This window comes from Panthera onca, chromosome E1 (genome assembly GCF_046562875.1).
Source record: "Panthera onca isolate mPanOnc1 chromosome E1, mPanOnc1 haplotype 2, whole genome shotgun sequence".
NCBI lineage: Eukaryota > Metazoa > Chordata > Mammalia > Carnivora > Felidae > Panthera > Panthera onca.
In genome coordinates, this window is record NC_138352.1 from 40517406 (window position 1) to 40537059 (window position 19654).

The following is a 19654-nucleotide window of genomic DNA, read 5'->3' on the forward strand; positions in this document are numbered from 1 at the left end:
CATGATTTTTTATTTCTCTTTTGGAGAGCTATGAAATGTGGAAACAAATCAAAATCTAGAGTAATGCCCTATAAGGAAAGAGAATAAAGCAGGTTTGTAACTATCATGGACTGGTAGGTAATCGGGTTTTCCCTTATATGGCTGACCAAGAACAGATGGCCTTGGCTTGGATATCTCCAAATCCAGAGACCCCGACACAGTGTTCAAATGCCCCCACCCTAAAGGCAACCAACTTTAGGAGTGTGATCAAATAAAGTTAACCTTGAACATGTGTGCAGAATAATCAGTCCTGGGACAAAGCTAAAGAAGGGAACAACCAAGTACATTGAAACCTCACTGCTACCCACTCCCAGCCATGACTTCTTTATCATCCTCCCAGAAAGATTGAGACCAAACATAAAAAAGGAAAAACTAAGGAATAACTGAGCTACCTCTGTAAACATTTCTGCCACATCCATAAGTAGCAAAAAGGGGAAAGTGTTTTCCTGTTTCATTACCTTTGAACAAGTCTTCATGTCCAAGGAAGTGAAACTACCCCCTGGTGAAACAGAGCACACTGATGTTTATCAGATTGAAAAGTCTTCATCCATCATTGTAAATATTCAGACAATAAAAACTTAACAAAATGAGTTCTCTAGAGAGCTGCCCCTTTTAAGATTTGCTTGCACATCAGTAATTTCTGCTGAAAGTGCTGATCAGAACTGGTAAACAGTATATTAAATATTGATGTAAGAATCAGTGAAGCAGAACTTGAACGATTCAGTGTCATAAGTAGCTTTTTTTTTTTTAGCAACAGAGATCTATTAAACAAGGTTTAAAGGAAATTAAATCAGACCTTTGAGAAATATCATGTGATATAGTATTATATTTTTCATAGATTTCCTACCTCGGTGATATATTTCAGTGACCTTTCCTTTTGTTTTCATTTGTGATAGTCATGGATACTTTTACCTCTTAGGGTACCAAAGTTAATGAGGCTAAAAACTTTTGGCTTTTGAGTATCAGTTCATTTCTTTCCACAAGTTGGTTTTAAATTGTAATTGCTTTGTCACATGTGGGAATCATGATTTTTTAACTGCCTTGTAAAGAAATGGAGGTTCAGCATAGCATACCTTTTTTCAGACCCGCCATCTAATCAGGGGTTGGCAAACTATGTTTCTGTATGACCCATGAGCTAAGAATACTTTTATACTTTTAAATTGTTGTTAAAAAAAACTTTTTAAAATGGTATTTCATGCCATGTGAAAATTATATGAAATTCAGATTTCATTGTCCATAAGTAAAATTTTATTGGAACATAATCATATTTATTCTTTATTTAGCATCTGTCTTGTCATGGCTGAGTGGTTGCAACAGAGACTGTGGCCTACAAAGTCTAAAATACAAAGTAGGTGCTACTGGTCCTTTGCAGAAAAAGTTTGGCAGCCCCTTATCTAAGTTTTTGTTGGGTCAGCTGACTTGTGACTTGAGTTCTTTCTCGCTTGCTGTTTCTCTCTCTCTCTCTCTCTCTCTCTCTCTCTCTCTCTCACCCTCTCACCCTCTCACCCTCTCACCCATACACACACACACACACACATACACAGAATTTCCTAATACATTGTCAGCTTCCTAACTTAAATGATTATGCTTGATTCTGAAGACTTATATTGTCATACTACAAATTTATTCTCAGAGCGGTAAATCTTTAGTTTTTTGTTTGTGAGCCCACTCTACAAAAGATGCGCAGAAATGATTTATTCCTTAGTTACTTGGAGATGATATAGTTGAAGATTTTCTGGAGAACCTTTTTCACACCAAACTCAGATATGCTTCATGATGAGCAAATATTTAGATTAGAATTATAATGTTGATTCCCCACTTTTAAAATATCTGGAAGTATTTAGTTGGTATTTTGGGGGGCTGGCCAAAGAGGGTACAGTATTATATAACTGGTCCTACATTTATCACCTGCATTCCATTATGGTTAAATTGGCTTTCTTTTTATTTTTTTCTTACCTGATTTTTTGTTTGCTTGCTTTTAATGTTTATTTAATCATTTTGAGAGAGAGTGTGTGCAAGCAGGACAGGGGCAGAGAGAGAGGGAGAGAGATGTGGGACTCAGTCCCACAACTGCGAAATCATGACCTGAGCCGAAACCAAGATTCGGATGCTTAACTGACTGAGCCACCCAGGCTCCCCTCTTTCCTGATTTTTAATACCACGGAACCATCAGAGTACCAATTGAAAGTAATCCTTTAATCTTACAAACAAAATTTTGCTTCATTGACACTTTTCCTGACAAGTACAGCAGACCATTGACAAAGGTGCACATATTTTCCTTTCCTTCCATAAGGTTATAGTTAATAGTTTTCCTTTCTTTGATTATCAAAGACTCTCACTACAGGCAGTATTATTTTCTGTACCTAAGACTATTTCTGAAAAGTTGGATCACTAATGATGCCTGCCAACTTGAATGTGCACAAAGTTCCTAATATACTGTTTAATTAACTTCGAGCACTCATGGATGCTTCAGTGTCGCATGTTTAGTGTGAAACAGACTCTAGACTTGGGTATTTTTTTTCCTACCCCACGAGCTATTTAGTTCTCTCTTTTTACTTGGCCTTATGCTTGAATAAACTAGACTTCTAATCTTTTAAGTTATTCTCATGTTCATGATTTCAGGGTTTTATATTATCATGTAGCTTAGACTTACTCCTTCCTGTAAGAAAACCTAACAGCAATGTGTTAGAAGTTTTTTTAAAGTGAGGGTGCAAGTGGCCTAGTTCATGACTACTTTTAGGACCTGATAGATAATCTTAATGCCTCTAATTTTCTAATTAAAATGATCCTAAATACTTCAAAAATTAAAAACAAAAATAGGAAGAAGGGGATTTGACTCCTGATTATTAACTAATCAAGGTGAATCATTCTGAAATTTCAGACACGTGCGTGTGCTCTGCAAGTTTTATCCGCCATCTTGGAAGGCTCAAAGCAGTTTCTTTCTGTTGCTGAAGACACCAGTGACCACAGAAGGGCTTTTACTCCCTTCTCCGTGATGATCGCATCCAGCATTAGAGAGTTACACAGATGTCTTTTGTTAGCTTTGGTGGCGGAGTCATCCTCACAGACCCTCACTCAGATAATTAAGGTAAGCATGCCAAGTTATCAACGGGTTCTGGATGGGTTTTCTCTGTTTCGATCTTGTATAATGTTTTACATTGTCCAAAAGTAATTTGACTTAAGAATAGAAGTAACAATTTTATTTAAAGTTATCCTATTTGTTTTATTTAAAGCTATTCTATTAAAAAAAAAAAAGCTAGCCTATTGTGCCTCCTCGCTTGATCTTACCTACACTCTTTGTATATCCAAATAAATGATTTACTAAAAATACTCCCATATTTTTAGTATTAAGTTGTACCAATGAGAACACAAGTGCAAGTCCCCTAAAAAAAGGACAAAAAAAGAAAAAAACTGATTTTCAAATGAGTCTTCATAGACTTTTCTTTTTTAATTAAATGCTATAACATTTTGTATCTGTGCTGTGGCTTAATCAGGCCTATTGATGGGCTATTCTTGTCTTTTGCAGTGCCTTGCAAATTTAGTATCAAATTCACCTTACAACCGTCTGAAACTCAGCCTGTTGACCAAAGTCTGGAACCAGATAAAGCCTTATATCCGCCACAAAGGTTGGTGGTAGTTTAAAATCGATTGCTTTTTTGTACCAATCAAATCTAGATTATTAGTTTTAAAAATATTGAGAGCATTTTTACAGCTCTAAGATATCTCTACTCATTCTCAAGTTTTCGGGGAAAGCAGCTATTGCTAGAAGCCTGCTTTTGACCCCAGAAGCCCCAGTGGACACCTGGAAGAAGTGAGCTGGAGAATTAATTGTAAAGATTAGTGGTTCTTTGCTGCTGCAGTGTAGTGACTTTAGAGTTCTGGTTGAGCCAAGTGCAGGGGGCCGGCGCTGGGGGGGCGCGGGGGTGGATGGGGGGGCAGTGCTCTGGTACACAATACGTAGTTTCTATCCTTAAGGCAGAAGTAAGGATGGGTGGACAATCACATAGACATCATCCTCTTTTTGGAAAGAAAAACGAATATAAAACATAACTGCTGTAAGATTATCTCCTCTGCAGTTTAGATAAAATTCCAGAACCTCAACTCCCCCACTTACTGCAGAGTCTTATTTCTTGTTATTTCCTGACTTACTCCCACACGTGATATATCTGTGCTATAAACATTTGCCTAGAGAACATTTGTTTTTCTTTTGCTAGCAAGCAGGCAGTGAAAGTACTATGTGGTCTGTTACCAGACCACATTCTGGTAAGTTTTTCAGTCAGAGTTCTTGAAGGAGGCAGTGATGTTTCTGTGACGTCATGGGAGGGGTACTAGACCTGGAGTCAGGCTGAGGGTCTGCAGCCCATTCCCATTTCCTCCATCTCATAACTGTGGCTCTGTCAGAACCGTCATTTCCTCCTAACAGGAAGACGTTGACCTACCTCGGAAGATTTTTATAAGGCTTAAAGGAGATGATGATGTATACACATGTATCACTGGACATCACGGTCCAGTTCACTTGTTTCACCAATGTGTAAAATGGGACCCAGAAAGATAAATCTTGCCTTTGACATCTCTCATGTCAGTGGCAGAAGTAAGATTGAAACAACTCAAGTCTTTGGGCTCAGTCCCCTGCTCATTCCGCTGCACCAGCTTTTCTTCATCTGTAAACTGAGAGGAGCGGACCATGTCTCACGTCCCTCCCAAGTGTCTGGCTTTGTCTTTCAGCATTTTCATGAATAAAATGGTCAAACCCTCAGAAACTTGAAAAAATAGTACAGTGAACATGTGCATATCTCTACCTAGACTTAACAGTTATTAACATTTGTCATATTTGCTTTGTCTCTGCATGTATGTATCTGTGTACGTGTGTATACATGTGTATAATTAGGTATATTTTTGAACCATTTGAAAGTAAACTTCTGGGGCGCCTGGGTGGCTCAGTCGGTTAAGTGTCAGACTTCGGCTCAGGTCACGATCTCGCTGTTTGTGAATTCGAGCCCCACGTCGGGCTCCAGGCTGACAGCTCAGAGCCTGGAGCCTGCTTCAGATTCTCTGTCTCCCTCTCTCTCTGCCCCTCTCCTGCTTGTGCTCTGTCTCTGTCTCTCAAAAATAAATAAATGTTAAAGAAATTTTTTTTGTTTTAATAAAAAAATTTTAAAAAAGAAAGTAAACTCCAGACATGATATTTCATCCTGAATACCTCAGCATGCATCTTACAAGAACAAAGACAATTTCCTAAAAAACACATCCCCATTCTCACACCTAAGAAATCCACATCAATTCCATAATATTGTTTCATATCTACTCCACATTCACATTCCACCATATGTCTCAAAAAGTCTTCCCTCCCTTTTTGTGAGGACTTGGGTTCATTCCTGGTTCATGCATTTCATGTCATTATTATGTCAGTTTAGTCTCTTCTAATCTAGAGTAGTCCCATCACCCTTTTGTTCTTTCACCACGCTGATTTGGGGAAAAGTCCAAGACTGTTGTCTTAAAGCCTGTTTTACCTTCTCAGTTTGCCAGATAGGTTCTTTACAGTGTTGTTTATTTTTTTTTTTTTAATTTTTTTTTAACGTTTATTTTTGAGACAGAGACAAAGCATGAACGGGGGAGGGTCAGAGAGAGGGAGACACAGAATCTGAAACAGGCTCCAGGCTCTGAGCTGTCAGCACAGAGCCCCACGCGGGGCTCGAACTCACGGACCGCGAGATCATGACCTGAGCCAAAGTCAGCCGCTTAACCGGCTGAGCCACCCAGGCACCCCTACAGTGTTGTTTAAATTCTGTTTCTGTCCCATGTATTTCTATAAACTGGAAGTTGGGTCTGGAGGTTTCATTGGATTCAGGTTACACAAGGACGCCATCATTCTTCATTGTCTGCGGGAATAATTGTGATCCTTGCGATAGCTGTTCCCACAGTGATAGTGATTCCCATCAACTTTGACAGATGTGAATGTTCGAGTGTCAAGCCTCACTCTCTTGGGAGCCATAGTGTCCACTCACGCGCCTCTACCTGAAGTCCAGCTCCTTTTACAACAGCCCTGCTCTTCTGGACTCAGCAATAGCAATTCGGCAACTCCTCACCTCAGCGCTCCTGATTGGTGGAAGAAAGCCCCCTCGGGACCCTTTTTGGAAGAGGCTTCAGTTAGCTCCCCTAAGGGGTCTTCAGAGCCTTGCTGGCTCATCCGACTTTGCATTTCCACTGTTGTACTGCCCAAGGAGGAGTCCTGTTCCAGTAGCGATGCTGGCTGTGCAACGGGGAGCATCTATGAACCATCCCCCATGCGATTGGAGGCCTTACAGGTAGGAGGTTTCCTCATTTTTAGAATGGAAGTAATCACTCTTCTTTCAAAGCATTGATTGATTGTGAGGAGTGAGTCTATGAAAATAACATATAACTGAGCCGCAGGTCAGTGGTGTTAGAGAGCTGTGCTTTAGGTGTGAGTGCTTTGTTGTTTTGGTTTTGGCAGCAGTTAGGAGAAGACTTGGTTGTAAATGTCACATTTATTCCTTTTTGTTGCAAGTCACTTTAGTGACCATAGTTTTTATGTGACAGGTTGGGTATGCTGGATTATATAGTAATTCTGAAAGACGTTGTACAGTTAAGCTTTGATTTCTGAGACTTTCAATATTTAATTCTCCATAACTTCTCTTCCATCTTCTGTCTGCTTAGAGACAACAGGAAGAAAACAACCCTAGATTAATTTATTTGCTTCTTTGGTACTCAGCTGTGATCTGAGACATGGGTTTGGTTCTGGGCTCTGCTGCTGATTGTGCGGTTGATATTAAACATGTCCTTTAACCTTTAACTTTTTTAGCCTTAGCTTCTTTAGCTGAAATATTCAGTTAGTACCTGCCTCAGAAAATTGTTCCCAGGCTTGAATAGTATTGACAACCTTAATGAAACACATTTCAAAAATTATAAAGCACCGTGAAGTTACATGATAGAGTTAACTGATTTCAGTCATAAAATAAAGATTATGGTTGTTCATTTCATTCAACATCAGATTCCTGCCTACCCCTTGTTAAATGTGAGTGATTTCTGAAATATTAAAACACTTTTCTGGATATTGCAGCCCTGCATTTAGGTCTTGAGGTTATTCCTCTGTTCTCTTTGCAGGTGTTAGCTCATCTGGCCAAGGGCTACTTTTCAATGGCTCAAGTGTACTTAATGGAGCTTGGAGAGGTGATTTGCAAGTGCATGGGGGAAGCAGATCCGTCTATTCAGCTTCATGGAGCAAAGGTAACTTTGATGAAAAGCCACCTGCTATTTTCTTCTCTTCCTTTATGTTCTTCCCTCTGTTCTATGTTTGTCAGTTCTGAGGTTTCTTAAAGGGGTATCAGGGTAGGGAAAGTCATACATTCCTTCATTTTCAGCTCGCCAGAGAAACCCAAAGAATTCATTTGATAATAAATAAACAATATGTTTCTGGTGGTTTTGCTCCTGAAAGAATGCCTCTGATGTCAGAATTACTGAAAGAAGAAAGAAAATTCGGTTGGAAACTATTTTTCCCTTTGATTTGAGGTCGTCTCCAAACAAGTGAGGTCTTCTGCCTCCGTAATTCGGATTATCAAATCTGCTTTGATAATCTATATTTCTTTTGCCTTGGCAGCTTCTGGAAGAACTGGGGACAGGCTTAATACAGCAGTATAAACCAGATTCTACCATAGCTCCTGACCAGAGAGTGCCAGTCACTGTGGTAAGTACACGTTGTTCAGTGCTCTCCTAGTGCTGCAGTCAGTTGTGAGGCTCAGTGATGAAGTGAAATAAACTGTGTAGTTTCTTCCAGTGTCAAAAACTACAGCTAATGATATGTGATGACAGGAGACTAGCATGAATAAGATGTATTTGCATTTCTGTTTATTTGCAGTTCAGTATGTGGTCGGATTATGTGCAACGTACAGCCAGCAATTGAAAAACCGGTATTTCTTTCGCATAAAACCTCGTGTGGTTCCTCATCCTGCCCAAGAGGTAGACTAGAATGGTGGGAAGAGCCAAGGATTTGGGATCCGAAGACATGAGAGCAAATGTAGGGAGCACATTAATGGATGTGTGAGCACAGTTTCCTCATAAAGAGGAATAATAATCTGTAACTAGATTGAATAAAATGTAAAGCTGCTGGCAAATAGTAGGTGCTTGATAGATGTTGATTCCCTTAACTCCCTCACCACCCCGCTCCAGGATTCCTAGAAAATTCCTGTGACCTTAGGTTGTTTCTGTTGTCTCCATACTGCGCCAGTTCTTTGGAGGAGGAACACGTGACCCTACCAAAAAGGGCTTCTACTTGGTGCCAAAAGCAAAGTCAACTCAACATTAGTGGTGTTTTTTACCTTCTGCCCTCCTCATCCTGCCCATTCTTTTCCCTTTGCAATTTCCATCATCCCTGCAAGCAATTAAGAATATCTAGCCCTAGTCCTTTCCTGAGACTGCCACTCAAGCTGAAACGTCACCGTTCACAGGGAGAGGAGTTGAACTTTGCTCAAACAGACCTGGGTTTGCACCTGGACTTCTCCCCCTGCTGGTCAAATGACTGTAGGCATCACGTTCAGGTTTTTTCATTTGTAAAAAAGAGATATACTTTCTATATTACTTGTCAGTTGCTGAGTAGTAAATTAGCCAAAACACTTAGCATCTTACAACAATATATATTCTCTCACATAGTTTCTGTGGCTCAGGAATTGGGAGTAGCTTAGCTTTGTCCTTCTGAGCTTGCAGTCAAGATGCTGGCAGGGGCTGCAGTCAACTGAACTTGACAGGGGTTTGAGGATCTTCTTCCAACACAGCTCACTCACATACCTAGCAAGTTAGTGCTGGCTTTTGGCAGCAGGCCTCTCTTACTTCCTTCCTACAAGGAACTCTCCAGAGGGCTGCTTGAGTGTCCTGTGGATATGGCAGCTGGCTTCCCCCATAGCAAGAGAATCAAGACAGAGCAAGACAGAAGCTGTGGTGTTCTTTTTTTTTTTTTTTTAAATGTTTATTTATTTTTGAGAGAGAGAGAGAGACACACAGTGTGAGGGAGGGGAGGAGCCGAGAGAGAGGGAGACACAGAATCCAAAGCAGGCTCCTGGCTCTGAGCTGTCAGCACAGAACCTGACGCGGGGCTCAAACCCACAAACCGTGAGATCATGACCTAAGCTGAAATCAGACGCTTAACCGACTGAGCCACCCAAGGCACCCCTGTGTTTTTTTTGTTTGTTTGTTTTTTTTTTAAATTTTTTTTTTTAACGTTTATTCATTTTAGAGACAGAGAGAGACAGAGCATGAATGGGGGAAGGTCAGAGAGAGAGGGAGACACAGAATCCGAAACAGGCTCCAGGCTCTGAGCTGTCAGCACAGAGCCCGATGTGGGGCTCGAACTCACGGACCACGAGATCATGACCTAAGCCAAAGTTGGTTGCCCAACCGACTGAGCCACCCAGGCGCCCCACCCCTCTGTTCTTATAACCTTGTTTTGGTTTTTTTTTTTTTTAAGTTTATTTATTTATTTTGAGAGAGAGAACACATAAGCAGGGGAGGGGCAGAGAGAGGGGGAGAGAGAATCTTAGGCAAGCTCCTCATTATCAGCGCGGAGCCTGACTTGGGGCGCGAACTCATGAATTGTGAGATCAGGACCTGAACTGAAATCAAGAATTGAACACTTAACCAACTGAGCCACCCAGGCATCCCACCCTTGCTTTGGAAGTTTCACACTGTTATTTCCATAGCACCCTACTGGTTACACAGGTCAGCCTGGACAGGGGCTAGGTGGGGGGCCACCTCCTTAACATTAGGAGACAAGAATCCGTATGGGCCATGTTGGAGGCTGGCAAGCATACCTGTCTAAAGTCTTCTGGTTTGGGGTGGGGAAGGCCCAGATTGGGTTTCTAGAAACTAGGATTTAGGGGAGGACAGAATTGATGTGTGGGACACATGGCAAAACTTGGGACTAAATCCGTGGGGCAGAAAGTAGAGACTCCAAAACCACAGACAGTTGCAAATGCACCTGAAATCCTAGGATTTTTAGAAAGCATGGGAAAGAAACGGTTCAAGGTACTCTTCAGATGCCTGCCTTGAGAGCTTTAATAAAAGTGAGGTAGGGGCGCCTGGCTGGCCCAGTCGGTTGAGCGTCCGACTTCAGCTCAGGTCATGATCTCACAGTTTGTGAGTTCGAGCCCCACATCGGGTTCTGTGCTGACAGCTCAGAGCCTGGAGCCTGCCTCGGATTCTGTGTCTCCCTCTCTCTCTGCTCCTCCCCTGCTCACACTCTGTCTCTCAAAAATAAATAAAGATTAAAAAAAAAAAAGGTAAATCTTCATAGTACCCACAAGAGAGCCCAGTGCTCAATTTAAGAGTCTCCACTGTGCACCTGACACTGTGCAAGGAACTTGACACACAGTGTTACATTTTACTGTCACCAAGACTCTGCCAAGTAGACATCTTCACCCTGTGTTACTGAAGAGGAATCAATACTTAGGTTCAGGGACTTGCCCAAGGTTGCAGAGATGGGAAACAGCCACTGAAGGATTCAGCCCCAGCTCTGCCTCTGGATCCGGTGCTCTTTAGACTCTGGCACATGGCCTCTGGGCTGTGCAGGGCCCTAATGCCCACTAGCAAGTTACACCATATGTTTGTGCCTCAGTTTCCTTGTGTGAAAATGGAGATAATGACACATACTTCATTTAGTTGTACTGAGGATTGAAATGGGTAGATATGTGTAAAGCTTAGAGCAGTGCCTGGCGTGTGAGAGGCTTTCTGGAAAACACGAGCCATGGCCGCCGTTACCACCATCACCCCCTGCCCTTCCTCATGATCATCATCACTCCCATCACTCCGGCCACCTAGCTGTAGCCAGCTGTTTCCTAGTTCATAAAGTGGAAGGATGCAGTCATTGTTTTCTTTTTTTTCTTTTAATTTTTTTAATGTTTATTTTTGAGAGAAGGAGAGAGACAGAGCACAAGCAGGGGAGGGCAGAGAGAGAGGGAGACACAAAATCCAAAGCAGTTTCCAGGCTCTGAGCTGTCAGCCCAGAGCCCGATGTGGGGCTTGAACTCGGGAAAGACAAGATCGTGACCTGAGGCAAAGTTGGAGGCTTAACCGACTGAGCCACCCAGGCGCCCCTGCAATTGTTTTCTAAAGCTCCTTCCCCTGCTGTGCAAGGACTAGCGGAAGCATTGACAAAAGGCTACTGCTTTAAATTTTTTTTTAACATTTATTTATTTTTGAGACAGAGACAGAGCATGAACGGGGGAGGGGCAGAGAGAGAGAGAGAGAGAGGGAGACACAGAATCCGAAGCCGGCTCCAGGCTCTGAGCCATCAGCCCAGAGCCCGATGCGGGGCTCGAACTCACAGACCACGAGATCATGACCTGAGTTGAAGTCGGACGCTTAACCAACTGAGCCACCCAGGCACCCCGAAGGCTACTGCTTTAAAGAACGTTGCATTACTAGGGCCACCTGAGGTAGTCTTAGCGGCAAGTTGGTTCTGCTGTAGTGTCTGGGGCCACAGCTGTAACTGTGCCCCTGATCCAGGTGGTGATGTTCTGGACGATGATGCTAAACGGCCCTCTGCCCAGAGCCCTGCAGAACTCAGAGCACCCGACCCTGCAGGCGAGCACCTGTGACGCCCTGTCTTCCATCCTGCCCGAAGCCTTCAGCAGCCTGCCGGTAACTCCAGGAGTGTTTTCTCACCTTACGTGGTGCCCCCGAGCAGCAGAGCTTGAGTTTGATTCAGATTCGTTGTCATCTTGAGCCAGTATTCAGCGTCATCCCTGGCTTGAGTGTGGGGTGAGGGCGGTGGAAACACTTCAAGTCTTAATGTCTCAGGGGAGCCTTTCCTCCCTGTCCTCGGAGGGCAGGTGAGGGAGGAGGCTTGGAAGAGACGTTTCAGAAAGACTTCAAAACCAAGAGTTAGGAGGACCTGGGTTTATCTCTTCCACTCCACTCCCTGATTTTCTTAACATCTCTAACCTGAGTGTTCTCATCTATAAAAGGGGCACGATGTGAGGAATAACACGAAGTGTGAGCAGTACTTGGCCAGTCCCCACCACATGTATATTCAGGCTGCTCCCCTTCTTTAGTCCTCAGTGGCATTTGCATGAATTAGCTTTTATAAAGAGGCTGCTTTCAGGAAGTAGGAGAACACGGTGACCTAACTCATACAGTGGGAAAGGTTAATGGTCACAGGTGCTGTGTGTGCCCAGCACCAAGCAGGCACTCACCCAATACCTGGATCCGTGTTGCCCCTCTGCTCTCTGCTAAGGTAGCCTCAAGGTCTCCCTTGTGTTCAGATGCAGACACGTCCCAGTCGCGTGTTGAGGACAGTGGCTCATGGTTCTTTCTTTCTCACTTTCCCTCCACCCACCTTTCTCACTACAGAGCGACAGGCAGATCCTGTGCATCACCATGCTGCTTGGGCTGAACGACAGCAAGAACCGTCTAGTGAAAGCGGCGACCTCGCGGGCCCTTGGAGTCTATGTGCTTTTCCCCTGTCTCAGACAGGTCAGAGCGAGCCTGCACAGCCCTTCTCTGCCTCTGTGATAGGCCAGGGCAGTGTTGATTTGGGTGCATACAGAGCTTCTGAGTTGGACAGTAAGGGACACCAAATTGCTCTTAGTTTCTTTAATTGCTACTAAAATACGGTAATGCCTGTAAGTTCATTTATTTCTAATTATTTAGCACACTGTCCAGGACCCTAGATTTACATTAATGAATAATTGAAAAAAAAGGAAGTGGGATATTGCCATGGGATAATAATAATTTAGAAAGCTGATGTAGAATTTTTGCTAAGAAGCGAATAAATTTCTTTTTCACTCTTAGTTGTGACATCTCACTGTGAAGTGTGTAATGAATAGGATGTGTTTTAGAAATGCATTTCATTGGCAGTGTCATTTCCCAAGGTGGAAATCAGTCTAAGCACAGATTTCATGGATCACTGTCGCAGACCAGGTTATAAGATGTTCAACAAGAGCAAAATCCATAGGCCCCACGGGTGCGCGTGGCACATACCAGAATCCCAGAAGACCTTCCCGTGGGGTTTTAATGAGTGTCCACATTATAATAAGTAGAATAGTAAATTGAGTAAATAAATTTTGATTTTCAAATAGAAATTGTGGTAAAGGCTTATATCATTGTCTGAAAATAAATTTCAGAATTTCTAAGGCAGCTGTGTGAGCTCCCAAAGTAACTACAGTGTTTTATTTTCTCTTACAGGATGTCATATTTGTTGCAGACACAGCGAATGCAATATTGATGTCACTTCAAGACAAATCTCTGAATGTCCGGGCCAAAGCAGCCTGGTCCCTGGGCAACTTGACAGACACTCTGATTGTCAACATGTAGGTGACTCAGCTCATTTCCCCTGGGTGACTTCTGAGGTTGAGGTCCCAGGAGGGTATCTTTGATCTCTACTATAAAAGAACAGTAATTCTCCCATATCGTGTAGTCAGTCTTCATGCTTTGTTGTGTTTTATTCTCCTTCAAGTAATGAGATTAGTAAGTCGTTCTTTATATATACATGTATGTGTTTGTGTGTGTGTATTTAATACTGTATGCTGATATAAGTAACGTATCCACATTATAGAAAATGTGGAAAATACTAAAGTAGAAATTCAAAACCATAATAAAGGTCGCACTACTCTTTAAATATCAAATTTGTAATTTTTCAGAGTAATAAAAAAAAAATTGAAACAATACAAAAGGGGTCATCAGTATAAAACCTTCCTCCCTAGAGGCAGCTATTGTCCCTCATGTACTAGTGCCCTGCTTATCATTGCTTAGTTCTCCCATACAGCATGTCTAAGCATCCTCCCAACTTCTGCTGGCTTTTTATAAATTGTTCATTACTATTACATAATCACCACTGTGAAGTGATTATTTAACCACTCCGTTACCGAACATGTGCATTATCTTAGGCTTTTCTAACCAATGAACATTTTTGTACATAAAATCTTTATTTCAAGATACACCTTTTGGTCACATTCCTAGATGTGGGCCTACTGGGTCAAAAGGTATAAACTTTTAAGTTCTTGATATAATCGGAACAGATTTGTTGAGCTGTTTTCCCACATTTTTATAGTTCTACTAAGTGAATGCCTGTGTATATGTATATATTTAACTGAGTTTTAACTTTTAACGTGTTTTGTCTGCTTTGGATGGAACAGGGAAACCCCAGACCCAAGTTTCCAGGAAGAGTTCTCTGGTCTCCTGCTCTTGAAGATGTTGCGATCAGCTATAGAAGCGTCCAGGGATAAAGACAAGGTAGACCCACAGCAAAGCCTGGTATTTCTCCATTAGATACTTAGTGTATTATAGTTGTATCCCCCAAATGTATCCCTGTTGAAAGGAGATCAAGAGAGTACTCAGGTATAATGTGGCCTACTCCACACTTGTACAGTTTCCTTCCTGTCTCCTGTGTCATGAAAAATATCAATGCTCTTTGTCATACTGCTCCATGATCTGTCCGTGTTTGTTTTAATATTAGTCTGCTTTTGGTTTTTGTTTTTGTTTTTTTCTAAAAAATCTTTAAGTAGAAGTGACAAGTCAGAAAAATGAACAGCCCTTGGCTTTGTATAGCTCCCATTAGACTAATAAGTTAAAAGCATAGAAATGGGTTTTAGGGTCAGGTAGACATGGTTCAAATCCTGGCTTGCCCTTTAGTAGCCAGGTGACGTTTGGTATATCATTAACTTCTCTGAAGGTCTGTTTCCTCATCTGGAACCTGGAAGTCATTACATCTACCTCAGTGGCCTCGGAGATGCCTTGTGTTAAAGTACCTAGCATGATACCTGACCCATACTGAGTGCTTAATTTAGTACAGTGACTCTGAAAACCTGGGAAGCCCTATGTGGACTAATCTGTTCAGAATTTCTGGGACTAGGGCATGGGAATTGGTTTTGGAGAAAGAAAGCTCCTCGGATGATTCTAGTGTGCTGCGAAGGTTGAGAGAGACTTTCTAATGGAAAAGTACTGGACTGGAATTTTGAAACCTCACCTCTCCTCGTCACCTTGCTGCAAACCAGCTTTGCCCTGTAGCCTCTGGGTCTTCCACACGGTCTCTGTAAAACGAGGAAGACAGACCTCTCTGGAGTCTAATCCAAAAATACCAGTGAGGAGCTGTGGAAGACCTCACCTCTCTGATGGCATAGGCTGTTCAGCACATAAGACCTTGCAGAGTTTCAAGAAGCCACACTTTTACAGGCTGGTGTTTTCATTGGCTTTCTGACTTTAAGCTGTCCAAGACCTCCTGGGTTTTTTAAAGCTGAAATGATACTTTCTGTAACATATCTTTGGCAAAGCAGATTTCGAATGCTTTTTTTTACATTTTATTATAGGTAAAAAGCAACGCAGTGCGGGCCCTTGGAAATTTGCTTCATTTTTTGCAACCGTCTCATATAGAAAAGCCCAGGTTTGCTGAAATCATTGAGGAGTCTATCCAGGCCCTCATCTCTACTGTGCTGAATGAGGCTGCCATGAAAGTCCGATGGAATGCTTGCTACGCAGTGGGGAATGTATTTAAAAATCCTGCTCTTCCATTAGGTAAGAAGGTGTCTCTCTGGTGCAGGGCCTCAGGACAGCACACTCCAGCCTACAGTAGTATTCAAGATGTTCCTCGTAGTTTTACTTATCACATATTAGAAAAAATGGAAATGTTTTGAATGCCCAACTTTAGGGGAATCATAGTATATATCATAGTATATATATTCAAAGGGATCCTTTAGAATTATGTGTACAAAAAGTTTTTGATAATCTGGGAAAGTACTTCTGATGTTAAGCAAATTAAAACAGGATATGCAGTTGTTTCTACGACATGATCTCAATAAATGGGTGGAAAAAAGAGTGAAAGGAAATTAGCCTAATCATTAACGGTGGTTGCCTCTGGAGGGGATGATGAGTAGGACTTTTGTCTGCTTTCATTTTCTATAAGAAAATGTTGTTCTAACAACCGGGGGGAGGGGGGGAGGGCAATGAAGGAGAAAAGCTGGCATGGAAGAAGAGGTACAGATTGGAAATCCCAAATGAGCCCTTGGTACTGAAGTGGGCTGCTGTGTAGGAGGGCATCTCAGTAATGACGTGCCGTGCACCTTGATAGAGCATCAGTGGCTTATAGCTGCTTAGGCATACAGGTCAAAGCCTCCAAATCCCCATTCCCTCTCCTTACCAGCATTTGCCTTATACATTTGTCTCTGTGACAAGATTTGAAACAAGTTATGTTCCTGGAGAGGTAAAACCATTCTGGGCCAGCAGAGCATGCATCAGGTTAGGGAGATCTGGCTCTGCTCCCCTTTATTGCCACAATCTTCCAGCCAGGGGGTGCCTGGCTGGCTCAGTTGGAAGAGCACGTGACTCTTAATCTCAGGGTCATGAGTTTGAGTCCCATGCTGGGGGTAGAGATTGCTTAAATAAATAAATAAATTCAATTTAAAAAAAAAAATGCTCCCAACCGAGGGCTAATGGAGAAGTAGCTTCATGGCGTTTTCTACAGAGGAAATAACCCAAAGTGACCTTTGGAGTTGGAGCTCATTAAGGGGGATGTCTGCCTGCCTGCCTTCAAAGACAGCAGAGAAATTCGGAAGGGCTGAAAGAGGGAAGCTGAATTCTTTAAAAAAAAAAAATTTTTTTTAATGTTTATTCATTTTTGAGAGAGAAAAAGAGAGAGAGACAGAGCAGGAGTCAGGGTGGGGCAGAGAGAGAGCAGGACACAATCTAAAGCAGGCTCCAGGCTCTGAGTTGTTAGCACAGAGCCTGATGCGGGGCTCAAACCCACAAACCATGATAAGACCTGAGCTGAAGTCAGACACCTAACCGACTGAGCCATCAAGGCGCTTCTAAAAAAAATTTTTTTTAATTAATTTATTTTTGAGAGAGGGCATGAGTGAGTGAGGGGCACAGAGAGAGAAAGAGAGAGAATCCCACACAGGCTCTGCATTGTCAGCACAGAGCCCGAAGCGGGGTTCAAACTCATGAATTGTGAGATCATGAGCGAGCTGAAGTCAGATGTTTAAACAGACTGAGCCACCCAGGCACCCCAGGGAAGCTGAATTCTATTCTACTGTCCATCTTGAGGAATAAGAGCCACCCCAAAATTGAGTGGGGAGTGGTAGTTCTGATGAGGAAGAAAGCAGGCTGATTTCCTGAGACTGACCAACAGGAAGGGAAAGAAGACAGAAACTGGGACATCATCTTCTCAAAATTAGAGAATTGCACCTTTGGTTAATCTGAGTCCTCTGTTCCTTAGTCACTGCCTAGATAGCACCTTCTTTTTCTTTGCAATAAAACACATGACTTGCTATGTCCAGAGCAGTGTCTGGATGCTAATCTGGGTGATGAGATATTTTTTTGTCATCAGGAACAAGGCTGGGCATACGGTTGTGCAGTGTGTGCACTGCTCAGAAGCAGGCAACTGAGCACAAGTGGCACTACAGTTTAGTCCGAGCTCCTCAAGCCTTACCCCCGTAGGACAGCCTCTTCCCAGAGAAGCCGCCTCTTTCACTGTCGCCAAAGTCCCCATTTAGAGTAGCAGAGGCCCCCATGTGTGCGGCAGACTGTTTAAGGAAATGGGAAGTTTGGGAATCCGTACTCAGCCCCTTCCCTAGAATCCCACAGTGAGTACCGGTCACCCTGATCCTATAGGGTTAGCATGAGAATTGAATGAAAACCTAGTGTCAGCTGGAGCATAAGTGTGTATTTCTTCCACCCTCTCCACTCCCCTGCTTGTTTCTAAGCCTTCATCTGTTGTAATGCCGGTGGGTTCTTTCTAGGAACAGCCCCGTGGACCTCCCAGGCCTACAACGCCCTGACGTCGGTTGTGACATCATGCAAGAACTTCAAAGTGCGCATCAGATCTGCCACTGCCCTTTCCATCCCGAGCAAGAGAGAGCAGTATGGGTCAGCTGAGCAGTACGTTCAGATCTGGAACGCATTGGTCACTGCCTTACAAAAGAGCGAAGACACCACAGACTTTTTGGAATTCAAGTACTGTGCCAGCCTACGGACCCAAATCTGCCAGGCACTGATCCACCTCTTGAGTTTGGCCAGTGCCTCAGACCTGCCCTGCATCAGAGAAACCCTCGAATCGAATGGGGACATGGTGCAGTCCTTTATCCTACAGTTTTTAAAATCAGGAGCAGAGGGAGATGATACCGGAGCACCCCACAGCTTGCACGAAAGAGACCAGATGGTCAGAACGGCCCTGGAGCACATAAGCAGCATCCAGGCACTGGCTGGCGACTCAGCCAAAAGGGCCATCATGGACTTTCTAGAAGATACCCTCACCATTTATTTTGACTCCTCTGGATCACAGGTAGCACTCCTGGGACTGACAGATCGGTGAATGGTCTGCCATACTTTCCAGGTGTCGTGGTAATGGAAAGACCCAAGCTTGAGTATCAGATATGCAGGATTCAATTTTAGGGGCAGAAACAACCCATTCAATTTTATTCAGAATGGGCTCACATCTATTTAAATTTTTCCCAAAGGGCTCAACCACTTTAGGGAGTGGTTCCGCTGCATTGGCCACGGTCCAGGTTGTTGGAACTTCTGACCTGTGCAGCCGGGAGCCGGGAAATACGGTCGTAGGGCGGGCTGAGCAGACTGGACGGTTGCAAAGGGTGTTTGGCCTCAGACACGAAGATAAAGACAAAAAAACGAATGAATTTAGGAACCGTTATGTTATATATTGTGTCTTGGAATTGTTTTTCTTTTTGTAATAAACTAATGAAAACTAGCGTGCCCATAACCTTCTCTGTTTTTAGATCAAGTTGTGTTTATAGAAAGCCTCAGGCAGAGCTGATGTTTGGCCAGTCTGCACTGGTGTAGCTGCTTCAGTTGCTAAAATACTGAGAAGTTCCTCACAGGCTGCTAAACAGCTACTGCACTGAGCTTCCCAGGTACGCACCCTGGAAGCCCTCCGTGTGCCTCCCCACGAGCCGCTAGCTAAAGAGCTGCCTCCTGGCACCTGGCTGCCACCCTGGGCCCGGGTCCAGTTCGCCGTAGCCGCACCACCCACTTCCGTCTCAGCTTCTAAAGTCCCCGAGGAGAGTGTGGTCCGTACACTAAAGGTATGGTTGTTTCACCACCTTTGCATCTGTGCCTTAGAAAAAGAATTCTCTAATTTAATTTAGATGGTTATAAAGCTTTTTAAACTATATTTTGATAATGTTTAAGCCGTTATAAAAGTGATTTCTCCCTGAAGAATTATTTACATTTAAATTTTGCATTCCTCTATTAACCACCAACAGTTTAAGGAGAATTGATTTCAGGTAGGAACTTCAATCCACAAAAGAACCAACTAAAATTACTCCATACTTATATTTGATCTGGGATAAATAAAAATCAAGATACATAGAATGGATTTTGGCAATACATTATTTAACTGTTGTTATTTAGCTTAAAATTCATATTTTAGGGCATACATATGTCCTCAGCATTTCTCATTTGCCCCTGAGTTGCTCTTTTCCCTCTACTATGTTGTTGATTGTTCAGGAAATACTATCCAAGCAGACCGGGGAACAGATTAGTCCGGTAACTGAAGGCCCACTTTTCCATTGGTAGAATGCCAACCAGTTTCCAAACAATTAGACTATGGTACAGTAAAAACACCCATGTAGAACATTCTTTAAAGTTGCTTTTCTTTGGA

The 19654-nt window shown here is 42.8% G+C and overlaps 1 protein-coding gene across 2 annotated transcripts in view; it reads left to right on the forward strand.

Annotated features, from left to right (window-relative positions):
• Positions 1 to 19385, forward strand: part of HEATR6 (HEAT repeat containing 6) — a 35315-nt gene extending 15930 nt beyond the window's left edge. Inside the window, exons 10-21 of one of the 2 annotated variants that reach the window (XM_060646649.3) lie at positions 2921 to 3127; positions 3566 to 3665; positions 5989 to 6344; positions 7162 to 7284; positions 7655 to 7741; positions 11551 to 11685; positions 12397 to 12519; positions 13231 to 13355; positions 14181 to 14277; positions 15351 to 15555; positions 17778 to 18319; positions 18771 to 19385. In XM_060646649.3, the coding sequence (XP_060502632.1) occupies positions 2921 to 3127; positions 3566 to 3665; positions 5989 to 6344; positions 7162 to 7284; positions 7655 to 7741; positions 11551 to 11685; positions 12397 to 12519; positions 13231 to 13355; positions 14181 to 14277; positions 15351 to 15555; positions 17778 to 18319; positions 18771 to 18788 (2118 nt within the window). In that variant the 3' untranslated portion in view covers positions 18789 to 19385. Of the gene's footprint in view, positions 1 to 2920; positions 3128 to 3565; positions 3666 to 5988; positions 6345 to 7161; positions 7285 to 7654; positions 7742 to 11550; positions 11686 to 12396; positions 12520 to 13230; positions 13356 to 14180; positions 14278 to 15350; positions 15556 to 17777; positions 18743 to 18770 lie in introns of those variants that run through there. The other variant, XM_060646648.3, reaches the window with a different exon arrangement.
• Positions 19386 to 19654: the final 269 nt, after the last annotated feature.